The 23,285-nt window shown below is 33.4% G+C and overlaps 1 protein-coding gene across 1 annotated transcript in view; it reads left to right on the top strand.

Moving 5' to 3' along the window:
• LOC114409373 (mitochondrial intermediate peptidase, mitochondrial) overlaps positions 1-10,523 on the top strand; it is a 52,003-nt gene extending 41,480 nt beyond the window's left edge. The window contains exons 13-17 of the mRNA XM_028372805.1: positions 6,681-6,806; positions 8,185-8,252; positions 8,699-8,834; positions 8,964-9,129; positions 9,804-10,523. Of these exons, the coding sequence (XP_028228606.1) occupies positions 6,681-6,806; positions 8,185-8,252; positions 8,699-8,834; positions 8,964-9,129; positions 9,804-10,048 (741 nt within the window). The 3' untranslated portion in view covers positions 10,049-10,523. The remainder of the gene's footprint in view (positions 1-6,680; positions 6,807-8,184; positions 8,253-8,698; positions 8,835-8,963; positions 9,130-9,803) is intronic.
• Positions 10,524-23,285: the final 12,762 nt, after the last annotated feature.

The following is a 23,285-nucleotide window of genomic DNA, read 5'->3' as shown; positions in this document are numbered from 1 at the left end:
TGTCAGGTTGATGGGGGTCGTAGGGATGAGGCCGTAGAGGTGGTAGGTGATGCGGTCTCTGATGAGGAGGAAGAAAGAAGCAATAAAAATGGGAATAGTGGGGAAGAAAGGGGCTCACACCCGAAGGAGAAATTTTAATTAAAGGAGATGGAGGCAAGGGACTTCTCAGAAGAAGGGGAACACAATCTTTTGGGCCTTAAACTAAATGGGCCTGAAGCTGCTTGGAAGGTATACTCAAGAAATAGGTGGGGTAAATAACAGATTGGGCCCAAGGTAATAGATGGATTTCATGAAAGACAAATGAGACCGGGGCATAGTAATGAAGAAAAGGAGTTTAGTAGTGGCCCAAACAACTACACTCAGGCGGCTTCTCCCAAACTGAATGGAGGTAGTGGGCTGAAGGAAATTGTTAGGAGGGATGAAAAGTATAAGGAAAAACATGTCACAATGGTATCTAAAACTGCCTCAAGTCCCAGAAGCTGTGAGATGGTAAAAGAGGCAACAAGCAATTGGGACATGGTAAAAAATATGGGAATAAATTTCAGCAAGCAGGAGGGAACATATTGGGTTACAAGTGTGAGGTGAAGTCCCACATCGGGTAGAAGTGGAAAGGTTGAGCACCATCTAAGTGAGGAGAAGACCCATAAACCTGAGCCTTAAGGTTTTGGGTTAGAGTGTGGTGTCAGGTCTCCTTATGTGGTGGCTCGTGGTCCACAAGTGTACCCCTCGAATCTCCCCAACAATTAACAATTGGTATCAGAGCCAATGGTTCAAGTTGGTGACCGGCTCAGACGAGTATGCAAGTATCGCAGGTGGCCAGAATGACTAGCGGGCAGGGCAAGTACCATAGGTGGCCATGACTATACTCGTGGATGATAAAGACTTCCGCTCGAGGGGGAGACTACCATGTGGAAGAGACTCACACTTGAGGGGGAGATGTATTGGGTTACAAGTGTGAGGTGAAGTCCCACATCGAGTAGAAGTGGAAAGGTTGAGCACCATATAAGTGAGGAGAAGACCCATAAACCTGAGCCATAAGGTTTTGGGTTAGAGTGTGGTGTTAGATCTCTTTATGTGGTGGCTCGTGGTCCACAGGTGTACCCCTCGAATCTCCCCAACAGGAACAATGGTGTCCAAAATGGTTAGTATGGAAGGAAGGGATAAGGGTGAAGCTTAGAGGCTGGGAAGAAGTGTAGGTGATTGATGAAGATCATTACTTACAATATAAAGGGATTGGGGAGGGGTTTAAAGTGGGCTTCAATTAGAAAAATGGTGAAAAAAGAACAAGTAGACATGTTGTGCATACAAAAGACTAAGAAGGAAGTGATAGATAAGGCCCTATGTCAAGCTCTGTGGGACAATTTTGAAATTAGATGGGAAATGCAGCCAACAATTAATAATGCTGGGGGAATCTTATGTCTTTGGAGCGAGGAAACTTTTAAATTGAGAAGATGATTGGAAGTGATTTCATTTACTTGGAAGGGATATGGGTTGGTGATGGTGAAAAAGTGACAATAGTAAACATGTATTCGCCATGTGATGCAGCTTTGAAAAGAAATTTATGGGATCAGGTCAGGCAGCTCAGAGTTGCAAGCATTGGGGGTCTCTGGTGTATACTAGGAGATTTTAATAGCGTTAGAAGACCATCAGAAAGAGTTGGACTATGTCAAAGGGAGCAATTTGTTAGTAACATGAAGGAATTTAAATGACTGCATTGCTGATCTGGAGGTTGAGGATGTGCCTTGTGTGGGGTGAAAATTTACCTGGTACATACCAAATGGGACTGTCAAAAGCAGATTAGATAGGATCCTTGTCTCCGCAAAACGGTTTTCCAAATGACAAGGAAGCACTCAGTTTATCATGGACCGTAATTTCTGAGATCACTGTCCAATTATATTGAGATCCATTATTGCTGATTAGGGCCCGAAGCCGTTCCAGGTTTTTGATGGCTGGTTTGAGGATAAATCTTTCAGGAAGGTAGTTAGTGATTGCTGGATGGAGAACTCTGTAAATGGTTAGGGGGGTTTCGTTCTAAAAGAAAAGCTCAAGAGATTAAAGTAGAGGTTAGAAGAATGGAATAAAGCTCAATTTGGTGATATCAAGCAGAAAATGAAAAGAGTGGAGTTGGATCTTAATAAGCTGGAAAAAGAAGGAGATGACAGACAACTGAACGATGAAGAGATAAAATTGGGAAAGCAATTGCAGGAGGAGCTTTGGGTGGCAGCACTCTTAAATGAATCCATTACGAGGCAAAAGGCAAAAACTAGATGGATTAAGGTAGGGGATTGTAACTCTTGGTATTTCCATTTGATTGTAAATTGGAAAGGCCGATACAACATGCTTAGAGGAGTGTTTGTCGGTGGGTGTTGGTTAGAAGAGCCAAGCAGGGTTAAAGAGGAAACTAGACAATTCTTCAAGAGGAGATTTGAGCAGGTGGGGTGGGAGAGACCTAGGTTGGATGGGGTCAAATTTAAGTCTATCAGTCAGCAAGAAAATGATCCTTTGGTGGCGCGTTTTGAAGAGGAAGAAGTGAGGGCCACAATGTGGGATTGTAGCAGTGCAAAGAGCCTCGAACTGGACGGACCAAATTTCAAGTTTATCAAGGAATTTTGGGATATTGTCAAAATAGATATGCTTCGCTTTCTGGATGAATTTTATGCTAATGGAGTATTCTTGGAAGGAAGCAATGCATCCATCCTAGCTCTGATCCCTAAGGTCCATGATCCTCAAAGCCTCAATGAATACAGACCTATCTCATTTATAGGCTGTATATATAAAATTGAGGCAAAGCTATTATCTAGAAGACTTAAGAAGGTGCTGCCAACCATAACAAGTGAATGCCAAATTGCTTTCATGGAGGGTAGGCATATGCTGCACGTGGTTATAGCCAATGAAGCCGTGGAAGAAGCAAAAAGGTATAATAAAAGCTGCCTAGTGTTCAAAGTTGACAGTGTATGACTCAGTGTGCTGGGATTTTCTTCTGGATATGATGAAATAGATGGGTTTTGTACCAAATGGGTTAGATGGATTGAAGGATGCTTGAAATCAGCCTCAATATCTATACTGGTTAATGGGAGCCCCCCAGATGAGTTCACCCCTCAAATAGGACTCAGGCAAGGGGACCCATTAGTCCATTCCTGTTCATTATTGTAGGAAAGGGCTTAACTGGACTGATGAGAAGCCTAGGAGAAGAATCTGTTTGAAGGTTTTTGGTAGGAAGAAACAATGTGATCATCAGTCTATTACAGTATGCTGATGATACGGTTTTCTTTGGGAAAGCAATGATGGCAAATGTAAAAGCGATCAAGGTGATGTTGAGGAGCTTTGAGTTGGTGTCGGGTCTGAAGATAAACTTTGAGTTTGAGTTGGGGTGTTTGGGATGTCTGAGCAATGGATGCATAATGCTGCCAGCTATCTAAATTGCAGATTGTTGTTAGTACTCTTCTCTTATGTGGGTATCCCTATTGGGGAAAACCCAAGGCGTAGTGAGACATGGAATTCAATTGTCAAAATGGAAACACAAATATCTTTCTTTTGGGGGAAGGGTGACTTTGATAAAGTCAATCTTGAACCCAATTCTTATCTTTTTCTAGGGTTCCGAAGATTGGTGGTGGATAGGTTGGTGAGGATGCAGTGTTGGTTTTTGACGGGGGGAAATTCAGACCTACAAAAGATTGCCTGGGTGAATCGGGAGACAATTTGTCTCCCAAAAGAGAAAGGTGGCTTGGGCATTCGGGACTTGGTGAAATTCAACTATGCTTTACTTGGAAAATGGTGTTGGAACTTGTTTCATCACCCTGGAGAATTGTGGGCACAAGTTTTGGACTCCAAATGTGGAAGTTGGAGGAATTTAGATGAGACAAGAAGGAACCATAGAGAGTCCCTTTGGTGACGGAATTTAAGCATTATTTGCAACTCGACTAAGGAGGGGGGCAGGTTTAAAAGTGGGACAAAATGAAAAATTGGATGTGGATCAAAGGTGAAGTTCTAGGAGGATGGGTGGAAGGAAGATTGGGTTTCATTGCGGGAGAAGTACCCAAGAATGTACCGCATTTCTCAACAGCAACAACAATATATCCAACAACTAGGAATGGCAACAAATGGAGATTGGGAATGACAGTTCTAGTGGAGGAGATTATTTTTGGAGGGTGAAATAGATATAGTTGGGGAATGCTTAAATGTTGCTCAACCGATATATGATAGATGAAAATCACGACGAAGCATTGCTTGCTTTATGGAAGCTAAAAATCCCAAGTAAAGCATCACACTTTGCTTGGAGGTTGATTCGGGACAAAATGCCAACAAAGGTTCAATTGAGGAGAAGGAATGTGGAAATGATCGATGTCTGCTGCCCATTTTGCAGAAGTTGCGATGAGGATGTGCCTCACCTTTTCTTTACTTGTGTCAAAACCATGTCACTATGGTGGGAATCGTTATCTTGGCTAAACACAGCAGGTGTCTTCCTGGAATTATCGAGAGAAAACTTCCTTCAACACTCCTATTGCAATCTCAATGGTATCAGACTATAATGAAAGCAAACTTGATGGATTTCTTTGATCTGATGATGTGGTACCATAGGAATAGGGTAGTCTTCTCAAACGAAAGCTTCAACGGTAAAAAATTGATGGATGATCTGTTATTTTTCTGTTGGACATGGCTTAAAAATATAGAAAAAGGATTTGATATTCCTTTCCACACATGGTCTAGCAACATCAGGGTTTGGTTCTGTGTTATGGGGGGATTGGTTTATAGATTTTTTGTAGTTGGGATCCTAGTTTATTACAGATCTATGTCTACCTAATTCTTGCACTAAAGCTTGTATTAGGACACCATACCTCTGTACATAATGACTCTAGGATGTAAATACAACAACACCACTTGTACTGATTTTATTACTATATATCATATACGCTTAATTAAGTTTTTCATACCTGGAATATAGCCCGTTTTCAAAAAACTACCTAACATTCATTTTTTTCCCTTAGATACCTGAAAAATTTTGCGTTTCATTTTACTACCTATCATTAGTCCACATTCATTAAGTGATGATGTGGCAGATGGAATGTCACGTCATTACGCCTAATCACTAAACATGTAGGCGCCTAATCACTAAACATGTAGGCACAGACGTCCACATCATTAAATTATTTTTTTTTTTAAGAAAATGAAAGTCATCTCCACCTTTGTAGGCTTCTCCCAACCAAAATCAGTTCCATAAACTTTGGGTGTTCTTTCCAATGAAGCTTCACTGGCCACCTCCCTGGCTTGCTCACTGAGGTGGTCTACTAGCTGCCTTACTTCTGTGGAAGAAGTTGCCTGTTCCCCGATTTGCGTTGCCTCCGCCAGCTACTGTAACTCAGGGATTCTTGGGGGTGTCTGTGCTAGACAGTCCCACCATATCGCGCACCCAAGATATAGCGCTGGTAAGATTAAGCTGAAAACTTCCATGACTTGTTGCCCTTGCCCCGACCCCGCCTAAGTGCTACGTTGCCCCTGGTGTATCTGTAGCTCTCCACCATCCTGCACCCTTCCCTCATGAAAATGCCGAGGAATTTCTTGCAGCGCGCGATTTGGTGCTTGTCGGCGACGATTTGGACCTTCTCGTAGACAGAGGGGAGGCCAGTCCACGCGCGAGGGGCGCTCTGTGGGCTGAACATGGGGTGGGTGCAAAGAATGTTGAAATCGGAGGGGAGTGCGTGGAGAAGGAGGTTTTTGGGGAACTCTTTGATGGAAAGCACCTCGACGAAGAGTGTGCTGCGTTTTAAGCGCTGGAGGGGGAGAGTGAGGAGCACGCACTAGGTGGAGATGATGGAGGAGCATAAGAGAATCACTTCGGGGTGTTCCTCACAAAGGCCGTGGGGGTTTGGGTAGAAGGTGACGCTGAGTTGTTGGGCCGCGAGGGAGTGGGCCAGGATGGTGTGGGCCTGATGATGTGGAGAGGCCTATGCTTACATGGTTAGTGACTAGGCGTGATGACATGGCACTCTGTCTGTCACGTCATCACTTAATGGATGTAGCCTGATGACACGCACTAAAATGAAACGCAAAAATTTTCCAGGTATCTGGGGAAAAATGAATATTAGATAGTTTTTTGAAAACAGGTTATATTCCAGGTATAAAAAACTTAATTAAGCCTATAATATATTCATATTTTTGCCAATCAAAACAAAAAAGTTGAAAGCTTACTGGGTATGCAACTTGTTAATTATATCAACCCTGTCAAATGTCAATAAAAACAAATAAAATGCTGAAAGAACATAGACAATTAGCTCTTATCCTAAATAATAAAACAGTTAATGACCTGTCATTTTATTAACTAAAGAACATAGACAATTTTTCAACTGCATATTGTTGAAGTTGGATTTAACGTTTATTTGAGTTTCAAGAAAAAGCTACCTGTCATTTTATCTCATGACTTAGCTCCTCTGAAGTGTGTTGAGGGTACTGAGATAGTAAATTTTGCTTGGATAGTTGTCAGTAAGAAATAATAACGAACTGTAGTTTTTCATAGACTTATGTATTATTGTCCGATGAGTTTTGCTTTCCAAAAATAAAATTTCCTTTTTTAAACTAATATTGATGCACAATGCTCATTTAAGCACATTTTTCTGACCAAGTTACTGTATAGGTGGCAGACTGTTTATTCTTCTTATTGATGCTTGATTGTGATAATTTTGCAGATTGTAGCTCTTGTTTGTAACTTTTCGGGTTCTCGGAATCCATCAGCTGTAAGGCTCAATCATTGGGAAGTAGAAACTCTATTTCATGAGTTTGGACATGCTCTTCATTCACTGCTTTCAAGAACGGTATTCTCTTGATCTTTCGTGAGGAAAGTGTTGCTTTACAAAATGAGGATAAATCTATATGACGTGGCAGAATCAAAGATAAACATTTGTGAAATTTGGGTTCAAGATGTAAATTAAGTTATTATAATATAAACAATTAATCGGTTTTCAAAGTTAACTACTTCTACTATTCAAATATCTCTACACTAACTGTTTTATAGTCTGTTGGAAGGATCTCAGGTCCCTTAAGCATGTGATCTTGGGTTCAACACCATGTGATTAGTTTTATCCAATGTTCTTAGAATTGGACTGGTCATCGAACCGGTGGTTCAAGAGTCAATGGTTCAACTGAGGTTAAAATGATTTTAATAAAATAATTTTTTTAATGTTTTAATATAATATCCTAACAATATTGAACAAAAAATAACATAATATGCATAAATTGATAATAATAAAAAGTAAACTTCACTTAAAAGTATCATAAATCATAATTTTTTTTTAAAAAAACCAAAACGACCTGATTTTGAAAGTTTTTATTTTAAAAAGAAACAGTTCTAAGTGAAACTAGTAAAACTGGTTAACCCACTGGGTTTTACTGGTTTATGACTGGTTCAGCGATTTTGAGCCGGTTTAAGAATGCACCGGTCTTTAGGAAGCGCTGGACTGGACACGTGACTGGTTCCTGGTTGAACCGGCCAGTCCATTCCGGGTTTCAAAATCATGGTTTTATCTACTAGGTGGGAAATTACTTTGGGAGACCGTAAAAAGAAAAAAAAAAAAGAATCTGTCCGATATACAAGGATTTCCAAAACTATGGGGATTCATATTCGTCACTTGTTTACATCAGATTCTTCCTATCTAGTTAAGAGTATGAATATCTACAATATAAAAGGAATATTAGCAATCTTATTGTCTAAATAACATAAATGCATAATAAAATATAATTTTCCCGTTTCCATTTCCCTAGTTAATGTAATGATAATGCCTTTTCTTTTGTTCTTCATTCATGAGTTGGCATATGTGGCTAATTGAAGCGTCACCCAGGGTCCGGAGGCAAATGCTTCCTGCAGATACCGTAGTAGCTTCTCTGTCGGCTACATTGTAATCTTTAGGATTTATGAGTTTCACATGTTCTAATATCTGTAACATGTGTAATCTATGGAAGTCAAATATCTTTCTCATCAAATATTATGAAGGCATAAGTATGAACATGATTTGAGCTAATTGATTTAAACTTTAATGACATTTTTTTTAATGAGTTTTGAAATTGTAACTATATCAACTGTCTTACCATATTGTTTAATGAACCAAAATACCTTTGCAAGCATTTCTTGATAATTGAAACCTTTAAAAAAGCTTGCTGCTTTTGTAATCCGATGCTGCCATGTTCTCATTGTAGGACTACCAGCATTTTTCGGGCACCAGAACGGTTCTTGATTTTGCAGAAATACCATCCAACCTCTTTGAGTAAGTAGAATGCTGCAAGAACTATGGTCTTTAAGTCTTAACCTTAAATGAGATGGTAGAAAAAATACAAGTTTAATTACTCATTAGATCCTTATACCTGCACAATCTTTATGTTTAAGTCCCTATACCTGGAAACTAATCATTTTAATCATCACACACTTTTTAATTCGTTTAGTCGCTACACATACACTTTTTAATCCGTTTTAGCCCCTATAATTTGGATGGCAGGGATAGGGACTTACTAAATGAAGACCACACTTAAATAACTTGTTATATAACTATTACGATCTAATTTACTATTAAGGCCTACGTAATTTGCCTTCAGAATTACATAATAATAATAATAATGGAAGAATGATCTAGACAAATTCAGTTACCGCTCATTGCTGATGCTGTCATATTGATTTGGTGGAGTGTGATTTACTAAGTATTACTTTTTATCACAGATACTATGCATGGGATTATCGAGTTTTGAAAAAATTTGCGAGACACCATTCAACTGGTGAAGAAATACCACAGAAGTTGGTTGAGTCAATGCAGGGTGCCAGAGATATGTTTGCTGCAACAGATCTGCAACGTCAGGTTTTTTTAATTTTCCTTTTTTTTTCTTTTGCCTGTCTGGGGACACAGTAGTGGTTAGTACATAACTTTTCTGTTTATGAAGGAGAAATAGTTAACATAGTTTAACACATTAATTGTATTTTTTGTCAGATCTTCTATGCTCTTGTTGACCAGACACTCTTTGGAGAGCAGCCATTCCCTCATGGTGATATTAGTTCTGTTGTTGCAAAACTGAAAAGAGAGCACACTAGTTGTGAACATGTGGAAGGCACACATTGGGAGGCCCGATTTAGTCATCTACTTAATTATGGTGCAGGTGTGTTGGAAGTCCGAACTTTCTTTTTAAATCCCTTTGTATCAATGATGTTGAGCATAGTGAAATCTGAATAACTTGATGCTTGCATATATGAATAAATGCCTAGCCATATACTAGGGCTATGAAGGGGGAGTTAGTTACTGCAGTTAGGATATTGATTAGTTAGTTAGTTTGAGGGGTTTATTAGATATAAATAGGGGAAGAAGGATAGGAGAGAGGGGAATCTTATCATTTGTAGATTGAGCATTAGCTCTTTGTGAAAGGAGAAATCCTCTGTGAAGGGAAAATCCTTGGAGGAGAATTTTCTCTCCTATTTTCTGTTCTTCTCATCCTATTCAATAATTTTTTTTTTGTGCCATTTCAATTCTTGGTTCCTAACATATACAGAACTCATTAGTTTTGAATTAGCAGGTAGTTGATTTCCTTTTGATAAACTAGTTTGCTGTGTGTTGCACATTTTGAATTTTAAATTTGAAATAAGAATAAAATGTTACTGTTTTAAATAGTCCAATACAATACTAATAATGCTAGAATTTTTGTACATGATTGTTGTAGCTATATTTATCCTATTGATGCCACCAAAACATGTTTTATTGCAGCTTGAGATTATTCCTTTATTGAAATTTTAAGTTTAGGGGGAAATTTGGTATAATACTTAATTTCTTCTTATGCAGGTTATTATAGCTATTTGTATGCAAAGTGTTTTGCTGCAACCATATGGAAGAAGCTGTGCCAGGAGGATCCACTTTCACCCACTACAGGATTTGCTTTAAGAACAAAATTCTTACAGCATGGAGGAGCCAGAGAACCTGCTGCATTGTTGAATGATCTAGCAGGAGACGGGATATATAGGTATTGTGATGGAGGGATAATGCCTGATATTTCATGCCTATGTGATGAAATGAAGCTGTTTGAATAATATCAGAAGCAGGTCCATTTGTTTAGATTTTAAAGAAATAGGACTTAACCAGCACTCAGCATATTTTCCAGAGACAGCCAATAGTATCACTTGAACGATCCCTATCATATGAAAAACTTAAAGAGAGGATCAAGGTACAATTTCATGTGTCAATCACATACACTCGCATTAAAAGAAACGAAATGAAGTAAGGAATATTTCTACATGGCATCTAAACACAGGCTGGATCAGATGTTTGTAGACATCTTAGAGAATTGATGTTAATGTGTAGCAACATTCATTTATTTTATATATTCTTTTTATTTAGATATTTTATATCACTTTTTATTTTAACCATTACACTTTTACATTATTCATTCTATTATTTCAATGTCATACCTCAAGATATTATAACCATTTGTAAAAATTAACATAACCAAAGTATGACATGTACTCAAGTGTATTATTATTATTATTATTATTATTATTATTATTATTATTATTATTATTATTATTATTATTATTATTATCATTATCATTATTATTATTATCATTATTGTTATTTGTTATTTGTTATTTTTATTGTTATTTGTTGTTGTTGTCTAGTATTTCAGTTTTTAGGTACATATTCAAATCCAAATCAATTTAAAATAAAAATAAAAATTACTTAAAAATTTAAAATCAAACCAATTCGATATTCAATTGGATTGGTTATGGCTAACCTGTATGTTCGGTTTGGTTTGAAGTTAGAATCTATAAAATTGAATCAAACCAAATCAAATTGCAATTCTAACTATATTACATAAGATCTAATTTTGACTATTAGGTACTTAAATAGATAAAAGTTTAATAATTTTTATTATAGAATGTTCAACATATTAACAAATTTTATAGATTCTAATTAACTGGTTTTCAATATAATTTGATTTTTAAAAGATGAAAAGAAAGTGATAAATTATAATGAAATAATTATTTTAGTAAAAATCACAAAAAAAAAATTATTTGGTTTAGTTCAAATTTGATATTAAATTCAAATCAAACCAAATTAAATTACATATAATTTTTATGTTTGGATTAGACAATTTTTTAAACAAAAAGCAAACCAAATTACACCACAGGAAAATCAACTAAGATGGGCGGGCCCAAAAAGGTTTGAATTTAATTTGGGCCTAAAAAATTAAGCTTAAGTATGTTCAATTTTGTGAGTTTTTAATGAGTTTTGTGGATTTAGCATGCATTGGGCCGTGATTGGATAAGACTAAAAAGTTTGCATTAAATTTGGGGAATTTTTTTCTTACATGGGAAGAATTTCTTTCATACCCAACACTTTTATAAATATTCCAAAATTATCCTTGTTAACTTCTTCTTCCTTCGTTCTTTCATTATTTTCTTTATACACCATTCATTTTTGTTTCATTTTGGCTGAGGTCCTCCTTGTTGTAGCTGGTTTGGTCGAGGTGCATTGTTGCAGTGGTTCATTGACAGTTTGTGGTTGGTGTTGCAGTTTAACGGTGGAGATATGTTTTTTTTCCAACAACTTCGATCTGTGCTATTAAACATACAAATTTGCAATTCGTAAGAATTATATGAATTGACAATTCATATGATTTATACAGATTGTCAATCTGTAAGAATCATACGGATTGATTCTTATAGATTATCAATCCGTATAAGTTACACTGATTCTCAATCTGTATAACCTAATTTTTTTAAAAAATATATATTTTTAATTTTTGTATAAATTTAGTTATAATTTTTTATAATATTTGTGTAAATACTATTACATTAACTAGCTTTCTTTTTGGGCCTTATTTGACCCATCCTATCACAATTGTTTTTTTTTCATGGTGTTGCAACATGAAATATAAGGTGAACTAGGATTAGGGTCGTCTGGAAAGTTATTTAGATGCTACATTGATATTTATATGCTAATATATAGACAAAGATGAATCCCGATAAATATTTAAGGGAAGTTAATTTTTTTATACACAATTATCTAATAAATTATGAATTTGACACTAATATTTATTATTAATTTTATGTGTAAAACTAGAGATAAGTTATGTAAACACTAACTTAATTAACACTCTATTTTTCTCTATTAATATTTTTATTTTTCTCTTCTTAAATATACAAAGAGTGTTGTTAGTAAAACAAATACAAGGAGTTTTCAGGGGGCAAGGCCTTTGCTAGTTTCCCCTTGATCTGTCATTGTTTAGAGTAAATTACATTGATATATTGAAATTTTTTCAAGATATTTTTCCTTTTTGTTTCATACACCAACTCCTTGATTGTTTAAAAAATAGTATTGTTCTTTAAGTTTAAAGGGTGTCAACGTATCATTTCCAATTTAAACACATAAAAAAATAAGAAAAAATGGAGGTGTGAAAACATAAAGAAAGGGTAAAAATAGCGGGGCCAAATTAAGTCACCATTGAAGCATTCTAGCTCACACCAACCCCGATAAGGGTTCCCATCAATGTTACAGATTTTTTTTATATAAAATAAATTTCTTTTAAATATTTTTTAAACATTTATTCCATTTTCTAAAAATTATTAAAAATTTAAAAAAAAACTAAAATCTGATTAAAATAAGAAATTATATCAAATAATTATTCATAGAAATCAATTTTTTTATTATAATAATAATAATAGTGATAAGTAAACACAAATTATTATTTTTTAATTCTAAAATCATTTGTTGTTTTTCTTAATCTCTTCAAGTTTATGCAGTGTATAAAATATGAAAATTTTGATATAAATTTTCACATATATGCTTATCAATTTCAATATAATATATTAGTATATGCACTGAAAAAATAATAAAATTATATGATAGTATATGTTAAAAAACACATTTATTGATATATGACATACTTATGTAGTGTAAAAGATTTTAAAATAAATTTGAACATGGAAGTTGTTTAAAATAAATAGATTTATTTATAAATAATTAGAATTATGTATGGTGTCGTTAGGGGTCGTTAGTTTGTCATTGATTTTTTTTTTTAATGTTTTGTAAAGATAGACGGAGTATATGACAACATAATATCGGAAGAAATTAATATGAATGAAGATAACAGAGAGGAACCTGACATGTTTGAAAATATTGATTGTTGTGATGCCTTTAATACTTCTAAAGTATTGATACAATTTTGTATTTTGTTAAAGTAAATAAATGAATGTCCCTTGAAGACTAAACATATATTATCCCTTTTGTAGGTGTTTGCTACCCGTGATGATGTTTTGCATTGGGCTCACTCTGTTGCGTGTAATATTGGTTTTGTGGCGATGATAATGAGGTCAAACACAAATAATGGAAAGAGAGAAAGGACCTCATATGTTTTAATTGGTTGAGAGGAGTGGAAAATATAAGACATACAAGAAAGATTTAGTACGAACAGTTATTGGCAGTAGAAAATGTGGGTGTCCCTTTAAGCTGCGAGGGAAACTAATGTTGGGAGGTGAAAAGTGGATGGTGAATTTAATATGTAGAAGTCATAATCATGCATTGGCTAAGTCGTTCGGTGGACATCCATATGTTAGTCAACTGACATTGAAGGAGCACAATGCCAACAGTTCTACAACAATGAAGCAAGTATGCAATGCAACATATGCATATCATTCTTCTATAAGAGACAATAATAGTAAAATGCAACAACTAATGAAGCTTATTGAACATGATGAGTGTATTCATTGACATAAACTGAAGGATGTTGGAGTCATCATGATGCAGTGAAATTAACCAATGCCTGCAATTTGATATTTCTCATAGATAGTACCTATAAAACAAACAGATATAGACTGCCTTTACTTGACCACCTGGAAAACCCTGAGTAACTACATAATTTGTAACTAGCTCCTGAGACTGCTAGTGAACCTCGTCAGCAGCATGATCCACATGGTCAACATCCTCTCAGCAACAGCTGCATATGTCCGTTGTCTACTTGCATATGTTGTTGGCCTAAGGCTCTTCTTAAAACTCTATCTAAAGCTTAACGCAATCATCTGGTTCTAACCATAATCAACAAATTTGCACATTAATATCAAATAATGTCATCGTTCAAATAATAGTTGACTTTCATATTTCAAAACATTTTTTTTCATACTATTACTCAAAAACTAACTAACAAATTAATTAAAAAATCTTCTAAAACCCTACTATATTATTAAATGTAGTATATTTTAACAAATGTAATAAAAAAAAAATTAAATTAACATTAAATGATTAATCTAGCAAACTAAAATACCTCATCAAAATCAAACTACAATTTTATTTTAATTTTTTTATAAATTACAATTTATTTATTCATAAATAAAGATTTAATTATATTATAAATATTTATTTTAATACTTTTATATATTCATAAATCAATGTAGAAATTGTTTTTTTAGTTTTTTTACTTGAAATCACTAAATCTAGCAAACTAAAATATATGGTCAAAATCAAAGTACAATTTTTTTTTATTTCTAATAAACTAAAACTTTATTATTTTATAAATAACTATTTTAATATTTTTAAATATTAATAAATGAATGCAGATATTAATTTTATATTTTTAAACTTCAAAAAAATATTATATAAATCTTTAATAGTATTAAATATTTAATATTCATACAAATATATTAGTAAAAAACATTTTTCTTATACAATATTACCTGTTTTTGTTTAAGTAAATTTTAAAATATATACATTATAAAATTTTGCAATTTTTTTAATTTAACTATTTTAAAAATTAATATTTTAAATATATAAAAGTATTAAAATAAATATTTATGAAATAATTATATAAAAAAACAGTTTATAAATTTATTTTAAATAAAAAAATTTATTAAATAAATTATTTATTTATTAAATTAAATAATTATATAAAATTAACAACAATACTTATTTAAAAAATAAATAAATAATGGAAAATTTTAAACATTAAATTTTTGATAAATAATTTTATTAAGCAAATAATTTATTAAATAAAAAAAATATAAAATTAAAAAAAAATATGGATTTGGAATCCTTATAATCCTATGGATTGGTAATCCGTATGAATTGTACAGATTGAATATTCATATGGATCATATGGATTGACAATCTTTATGTTCAATATAGAATAAAAACACAAAAAAACCAGTAGAACTCACGGCACCTCATGGCAGCGATAGTGGAACGATGATGGACACCAACCACAACCACACACGACTTGATAAAGACGAACCACAGATTGAAGAAGATCAACGGATTGAAGAGAAGGTGAGAGAATTTGAGAGGAGAAATGAAAATGGCATGAATGATGCAGACAGATGGAGAGATATGCATGGTTTTGAAGGGTATAGTAATTTATCTTTCATAATGGTTTTTAAAATGTTCATTTTTTATACAAAAAGAAAACATGAAAAAACAATCCTTAGATCAATATGGTGTGCAACTATGCAGCAAATATAAGCACAAACTTGTGGTGTTTGAGGTGTAGTTGCTTTGGCTTTGCATTTTCACAATCACAAGCCACAACTTTGTCAAGATTGATTATGGATTTAATATCCTTTAATTGCTTTTAATGTGGGTTGTTATAACTTTATTTGCTTTTAATCCTCTTGAAACTTTTTTAATTAGCTTGGTTTTTTTATAAAATAATAAATAATCATCTGGTAGAATCTTCATATGGATGTAGTTATTTTAAGCAAGTAATCATCAATATTATGAGATTGTATGTAATGTGATATTGTAATGAAGAAATATTTTTAAATATTCTAATTTAAAATTAATATATTATTTTAAGAAGAGTCAAATTAGTTAATGTTTATAAAAATTAAGGATACACATTCAATCTTATATTGTTAATTTTTTTAACTAATAAAAAAATATTGTTAATTTTTATACCGTCCTATATTATAACTAATGCATGTGGACTCTTCTATGTCCAAATACATTTACTTTTATAGTAGCATAGTTTTGGTGAGAAGAAACTCTTTGCATAGTTGTGCCATCTAGCGATATACTACCTACTTTTCTGTTTATTATTATTATAAGATACCTTCTTTTTTATCTTCTTATCATAGTATTACATAGAGAAATTTCATTTATACTATTTTTTATGCTTTTTTAAATAAGATAAAAAATTAAGAAGGCGAGAAGAGAGATCCCAAGCATTTTAGAGCAAAGGTAATATCTGCCTATTTTCAGTGTGAGAAGAGTTATTATAGGTTGATTTATTTTTCTTTGTTATATATGCAAAAATTATATTTGAAATGTTTTATTGATTCCCAGTCGTTAGTTTTTATTTTCCCTCATTGTATCATACTTAATATACTTGTTAACACTTGACTTAGGAATTCTAGTTTAACATCTTTTATTGTCTTAGTTGGAGATCCTTATAAGTTCTTTGAATTTAGACCGATGAGAAATACAAGCAACAAACTTGATATATTATTTTACTTAAATTGTAAATTATGTTATGTAACTTTAAGCAATTTGTCCACTATTACACTATTTTTTCAATGACTTGAATCATGGTTTTGTGATAATTTTCAAGTTATTTATTCAATATTAATCAATACCATAATTATACAAACTGTCTGGGTTAGTTCTGCTTTTAATTTGCAGGTTGATTCATTGTAAAAACAGACGAAATATTTTAAAAATTGCAAAAAAACAACATCGATTGGTCTAAAACCAATATTGAATGTGCTATACCACATCCGTTTTGGCCAAAACCGATGCTATACCGATGTGGTATAGCACATTCAATATCGGTTTTGCCAAAAATTAATGTTGTATATGACTTTCAACATCGATTTTTTTAAAACCAATGTTGAAAATTGCCTACTTTCGATGACGATAGTGTCAACATCGGTTCTAAACTGATGTTAAAACTCCTCCAAAACCGATGTTAAAACCTTTTTATGTAGTAGTGTAGATTTAAAGTTTTCAAAACCATAGATATCAAACACCCCAATCAAAGATTTAGAATTGGAGTCCCTTCTGATTGAACTATTAATCTTGTTCACCAACTTGTTAATCACCACATTAATGCACAAGGGATCAAAACCTAATTACCTTGTGTATTTTATGGGTTAATTTTCCATTTTCAACATATTACCAATCAAAAAGCCTAAAATAAATTGTTTTTGGTAAGCCATCTCTACTGATTGTTGCAGTTTGGGGAACAGAGCTCCATTTTATGTCCGTTTAATTGTTTTTCATAGTTAAGGTGATTTAAATATATCAATTTTTATTATTTGATTATTCATGTTTATTTATGATTTGATTTTTTTTGTCTTTTCTCATATGGTGTTTGATTTAATTGGTTGTTGTTTTTCACCTTGTTTAATTTGTTTAGTGAATCATTTTTAATACAAAGTTGTTTACAAAACATATATATTAGAAACATTTTTAAAATGTTGCCTATGTATTGAAAAAATATTGCTTATAGCCTTTAGTAACATTTTTAAAAATAATGTTATTAGTATGAAAAAATGTCACTAAAAACCTTAGTAAATTTTTTATAAATGTTATTAATATGAAAAAATGTTACTAAAAGTCTTTAACAACAAGAGATATACACAACATTCAATAAAATGTCGTGAAAATATTTTAGTAACATTTATTCATGTTTTGGCGACATTTTTCGAATGTTACAAAAAACATACTTTGTTGTAGTATAAGGTAGATGATATGTATGTTGTAATAGACATTAACATACTCTTTTGTAGTAATGATTTTGATAACACAATTGACTATTGTCAGTTGTTTGATTGTGTATGTAAACATGGGATACATTCTCCAACATAGTATTTGCAAAATGATGCAATGATTAAGAATGTGATAGTGGGCCAACCTAGGAGTTTATTTTACTTTTTTCCTTTAAGTGTCCTTCTCTATGAAGAACCCCACCTTCACTGATGAAGATGGTTGGTTTTCCCCCATAAGTGTCTAGGTGACAGTCCTTTCACTCACCTCTAGCGAGGGCCTCTTAGATTTACTTTCTTGAAACTCCTCTTGGTTGCCTATCTCTTCCCTTACTTGAGATCTTAACTTTCTCTTTAAAACTATTTCATAATAACCTTTTCATAAAGAATCATTTTCATAAACATTTTGTAAACTTATCACTCCTTGGTAACATAAAGGATCCTTAGCCTTTTGCACACCATAGTATGCTGGATGTGATTGGTACCAGGGAAGGTTATACCTTATGTCATTGAGGGGATACTCTTTTCTGAAAGCTGTTATTGAAACTAAAACACTTTTCATAAAAACTCTTACTTAAAACCTTAGGGGAAACTCCCTAACCTTTTCTTTTCTAAGAGGCATAGGTATAGTTTTAAGTGTCTTAAGTTTCTTTCATTAAGAGATTCATCGTTTCATACAATCCTAAGCATATGTCACAATCCAGAAGAATACATCTACCAACAAGGAAATTATCAACAACAACCTATACATCATAGAATCAAGCATCAAGGATTATATATATGGAGGCAAGCATAGGGAACAACTAAGTCAATCTAACCCTTAACTATCCTCAAACAACTTCTAGAGGGTTATAGACCTATTTCTCTCCACCTATACTCGTCCAGTGAGCATCGCTCACCTAGCTAGCTAACTCCACTGACAACTTACTTGCCCAACCAACAAACTCCCCTAGGAACTTGCTCGCACAAAGAGTACTAGGCTTTTGTAGAATCGTGATTTTGCGAGATCTGCACAAAGGGGGTCAACAATGGTTTCCCATGCATCCCTAAGCTCAAAAATCAAGCCCTAAACACTTCTGTTGTATTTCTATCCAATTAAACTTATCAAAAAACTCATCAATCATGCCTAATCATCAATATCCCCAAATTTCTTAACTTTGGGTTCAAAAGGGAAAATAGGGGAAAACAATCACAAACAAGGAATCAATGGGGCTAAGGGGAAAACACTCACATTGTAGAGGTCTCACGTTGAAGCTCTGATCTCTTCTCCTTCTCCCTCTTCCTCTTTTCCTTCTCTTCTTCCTTTTCTTCTCATTCTCACTAACTCTTTCTTTCTTTCTATCACTTTTTCTCTCTAACTCTCCCTACCTTTCTTTATAAAAGTCGTGTGGGTGTGTGGGTGTTTGTTGTGTCTTGGCCCAACCTAGGCGTTGACTCCTCATCCGGGTCCTATTATCTTATTTTCATCAAATCCTATTATAAGGTCTTGTTATTAATAATGCCTCAGGGTATCCGTTAATCATTAATTATAAAAGATATTCCTTAAAAGATGTCTTTTGATTATTATTTCTATAGTCCATAAATTTAGGATGTTACAAAACTCATCATCTGTGTGGTAAATAGGTTCACTATTGACATCAAAACTAAGCATATCGAACTCGAATCCATCTTACCAACAACAATCTGATTGAGTGGGAACATTAAAGGGGTAGTCATCAATGTTAAAATCATTGTCATCGCAGGTTCGATGATCAATGTCCAGGACTAGACAAACATGGTGTGGTGGTTGTGATTGAAAATAAACCAATTGTTGTGTTAAGTGGTCCACCTTCAACTGCAACCATGTGATCTTGATCAATTGAATCACATTCTTCAGGTTAGCATGAGTAGCATGTCTCCTTAGTCATATCATGCCCGATCATACTGACTTTTGATACCAACTGATGCAATGTAGTAATGGGATTAAGCTAGGGTTTCAAGAAATCGTTGATTCGTAAGAATACTAAGGATAACTCATTGATTCATAAGAATGCCGAGAAGTTGAGATAGGGTTCAACTGCTTGTTGATTCAAGAGAATACCAAGGGTTGAGAAAATGAGAAAGCCTCAATTTTTAATTCAATAATAATCTCTCTTTTGAGTACTTATGCTTTCTCTATATATAAGAAAAAATAAAACTTCCTAGAAACCAAATAAAAAGAAATAATAAAATATTATATATTCCTAATATCACCAATTAACTTATTACTAAACTAAAGCTATAAATATGTTATCTTTATTAAAAAGGAAAAAATATATTAATATTCTTAATTTCCTCAATAACTTCTAATTAATTTTGGAAGGACACATTCTTTAAGTGATTTCATTATTTTGGACTCTATATGGATATCTTGGGATGCTGGATTTCGATATTAGAGCCTTGACATACACTTTCACACATTTATCTATTTTAATCCCATGGTTGCGCCACATTTCTACATCATCATGTAACATCCTAGATGCTGAAAAAGCTAAGGAGTAGTCGCCAGTGCAAAAAAGTTGTGACTCAGACAAGGAGTAGCTCCTGGCAGGCTTCCAATAGGAGGGATTTGAATTTGAAATGAATACACACCCAAATGAGATGAATCTAAAGGTTTTGCAAGTATGTGACTTTATAGTTGACGATGAATTAAAAGAATTAATTGGTATTACCTATGACAACAAGATGCATCTACTTTTTGGTTGCCCATTACTTAAAAACTCAACAATTAAGCGTGCTTGGCTTGGAGAAATTTTGGGATGGGTGACCTTTAGAGAATTTTTCTTGAAAATCATGTGAGTGAGAACAAACCACGTTGAAAAGTCTCATGTGTGTTTGTGGGGACAATCAATGATCCTAAAAGTAGCTGGGGTGATACAAGAGACAACGCCCTAAAATATGGGCTTAGATAGATATATAAAATAACCCTTTCTTATCCTTTATTAAAATGGTTCGTTCCAATGACATTCATACCACTTAATAAGGATAGATGAAGTAAAGGAAATTTTGTGAAAAATAAAAACTTTTTATATAAATTTCTCAAACTCGTTTCCATTTTAGAAACATACATAATTTTCTCGTTGTAAACACATGACATAATGAAACCACGTGTCAGTAAGTAAACGTGAATCATTTGTAGCATAAATAAACCATATGTTCTCAAGTAATAAATATGGATAAACAAGTGAACCTCCATGAACACAATATGTACATAAATAAGTTTCATAAGTGATAATAAGTAGCAATGTGTAAGTGTCTTGGTGGAAGAAATAAGTAGCATATACAGTCCTAATGTATTAAGAAAAGAGATATAAAGCATATGGTGACTAAATAATACGAAAGGTCTTAGCCTAGGTCTATTCATCCTAAAATACACATAAGTGGAAAATATAAGACTTATAGCATTCACCTATACCCAAGCTCAAGTCAACTGTACTCAAAATAAGTATAGTAAGATGTACACGGCCTTCTAACAAGATCCATAAGAAGAATCCTATGTAGAGTCTTCCTCCATCAGCTCCAGCTCCGTCACTAGGCCCTCTCATCCATAGATAGGTCCTCCTCCATTGATGGATCCTTCTTGCTAGACGTATCCTCCTTAGAATCCTCTTTTCCATTCTTAGACACAAGGTCTACCAAGTTCACCATGGGTGGTGCCACCCTACGGGAATCCGCCTAGGTCAAAGATAAGCGAAGAGGCCCAGATAGCAGTGCACGAGGCTTAGGTAACATTGACCATGGAGAAATTGAAGCAGGGAGAGTAGCCTTAGAGTCATTAGATGAATAGTCAGATCCTACAAAAGACATCTCATTATCCACAGGTGGCGGGGTAGACTTGGATGGAATGACAACCTATGCACGCGCACAAAAAAATGGTAATAAGATGATTTGGACTAGGTCCACCAAACATAAAGATCAACCATAGGGGGCCTAATCTCTAGTGCATCCACCGACACTAGACAATAACAGAGGTAGATGTAGAAACGATCAACATGAAGCGCATCATTGTGCTCCCACCATGAGTCAATCTTATCAATCAAAATTTGGAGAGCCAGCCTCATGCTTGACATCGAATCTTGAAAATGGTAACACGAGAGTGAGCACTCCATCCCCTCAAAAGTCACAAATCCAAATGTTAAGTCTTAGGCCTTTGTGGCCTTATGCAACATATCTTTCAACTCAATTACAAATTTTCTCACAATGATATAAGAGAAAGAAAAAAAATACAATGATATTTGGAATCTCACTAGAAACTATGAAGATTAACCTACTTATAGCCTCTACAACCAACAAGCTAACAACTACCTAATCATAACTGAAAATTGTTATAGAGAAAATAACAGTTAGCTTAGCAAAAAGGTCAAAACTTATTGATTGAACCAATTAACTGAAAATAAGAAATAAAAGTGTGTATGAGCAAAGGTATTTAATATAGATGAGTAGAAACATACAAATAAAAGTGAAACATCCAATCCATCCTTATTATTGGCATTATCATTTATTTTGACCCATTATAGATTAAAACGATAATTTAGGGCTTGTTTACTTTGAGAAAGTGTTATTGTTTTAATTCTTTTGTTCTACTTTTTAATTACAAAATTGCCAGTTTATTTTTAATTTGTTTTCTATTTTAAAAAATTCGTACAAGAAATAGTAAAAACAACTTCTTTCTCTATTTATTCTACAAATATTTGAAAATAGGAACCAGATCAAAAACAAGATAACGACTTTGTAATTAAAATTGATTAATAAAAAAAAACAGATGTAAAACATGAATATAGTTTTCAATTTTGACAAGCATTAGTCACTTTAATTTTGTTCTAGATGCCCACTACTGATGTTAAAGAAGAAATTGACTTATATCCTATGTACCAACATACACCCAAATTGATTAATATTTGCCCATTAGAAATCAAATTTACTACTTTTGCAATGTTACAAACTAATTTGATGGATAGTATCAATTTTAAGAACCATATTGATGTTTTACTAAGAGTAATGCATTTTAATTAGTTAGCATACCCTTTGGGCGGTGCCATGTCAATCCCTTGTTGCTTTTAGCCTCTTTGTGTTATGCACTCAAACTTGAGGGGTTGTGTATCCTTTGGTCGGTATTAGGTCAGACTAACCCAATAACTTACTGTCATGCTTGATATATAACAGTGGCATATCTAATCATATAGTGTAAAATCTTGTTATATCTTGAATATATCCTATCATATCTTATCCCTATAATATTAGGAAAGTTTTGATAGGATTGCCTCGTGGAGCCCCTATATAAGGCAAACACCAAGATAGGACAAATGAGAATACACCTTATGCTCTAAAAGTGAACCTCAATCCCCACCAGGAACCCTAGACTAGAACATTTAGTTTTTAATTTTTTTTTTACTGAAAAGCTTATTTAACCATATTACTAATGTTGGGTGTAGCATCCTAAAATTTTATTATAATTATTGTTATTAATTTTAATATAAAAATTATTAGTATAAGAATTTATTTGAATTAAAATGATTATAATTATGATGATATATAGTTATGTGTGTCTATATATATA

The sequence above is a fragment of the Glycine soja genome, chromosome 4, assembly GCF_004193775.1.
Source record: "Glycine soja cultivar W05 chromosome 4, ASM419377v2, whole genome shotgun sequence".
Classification (NCBI taxonomy): domain Eukaryota; kingdom Viridiplantae; phylum Streptophyta; class Magnoliopsida; order Fabales; family Fabaceae; genus Glycine; species Glycine soja.
The sequence above is the reverse complement of the archived record's forward strand: the minus strand, read 5'-3'. Positions and strand labels throughout refer to the sequence as shown.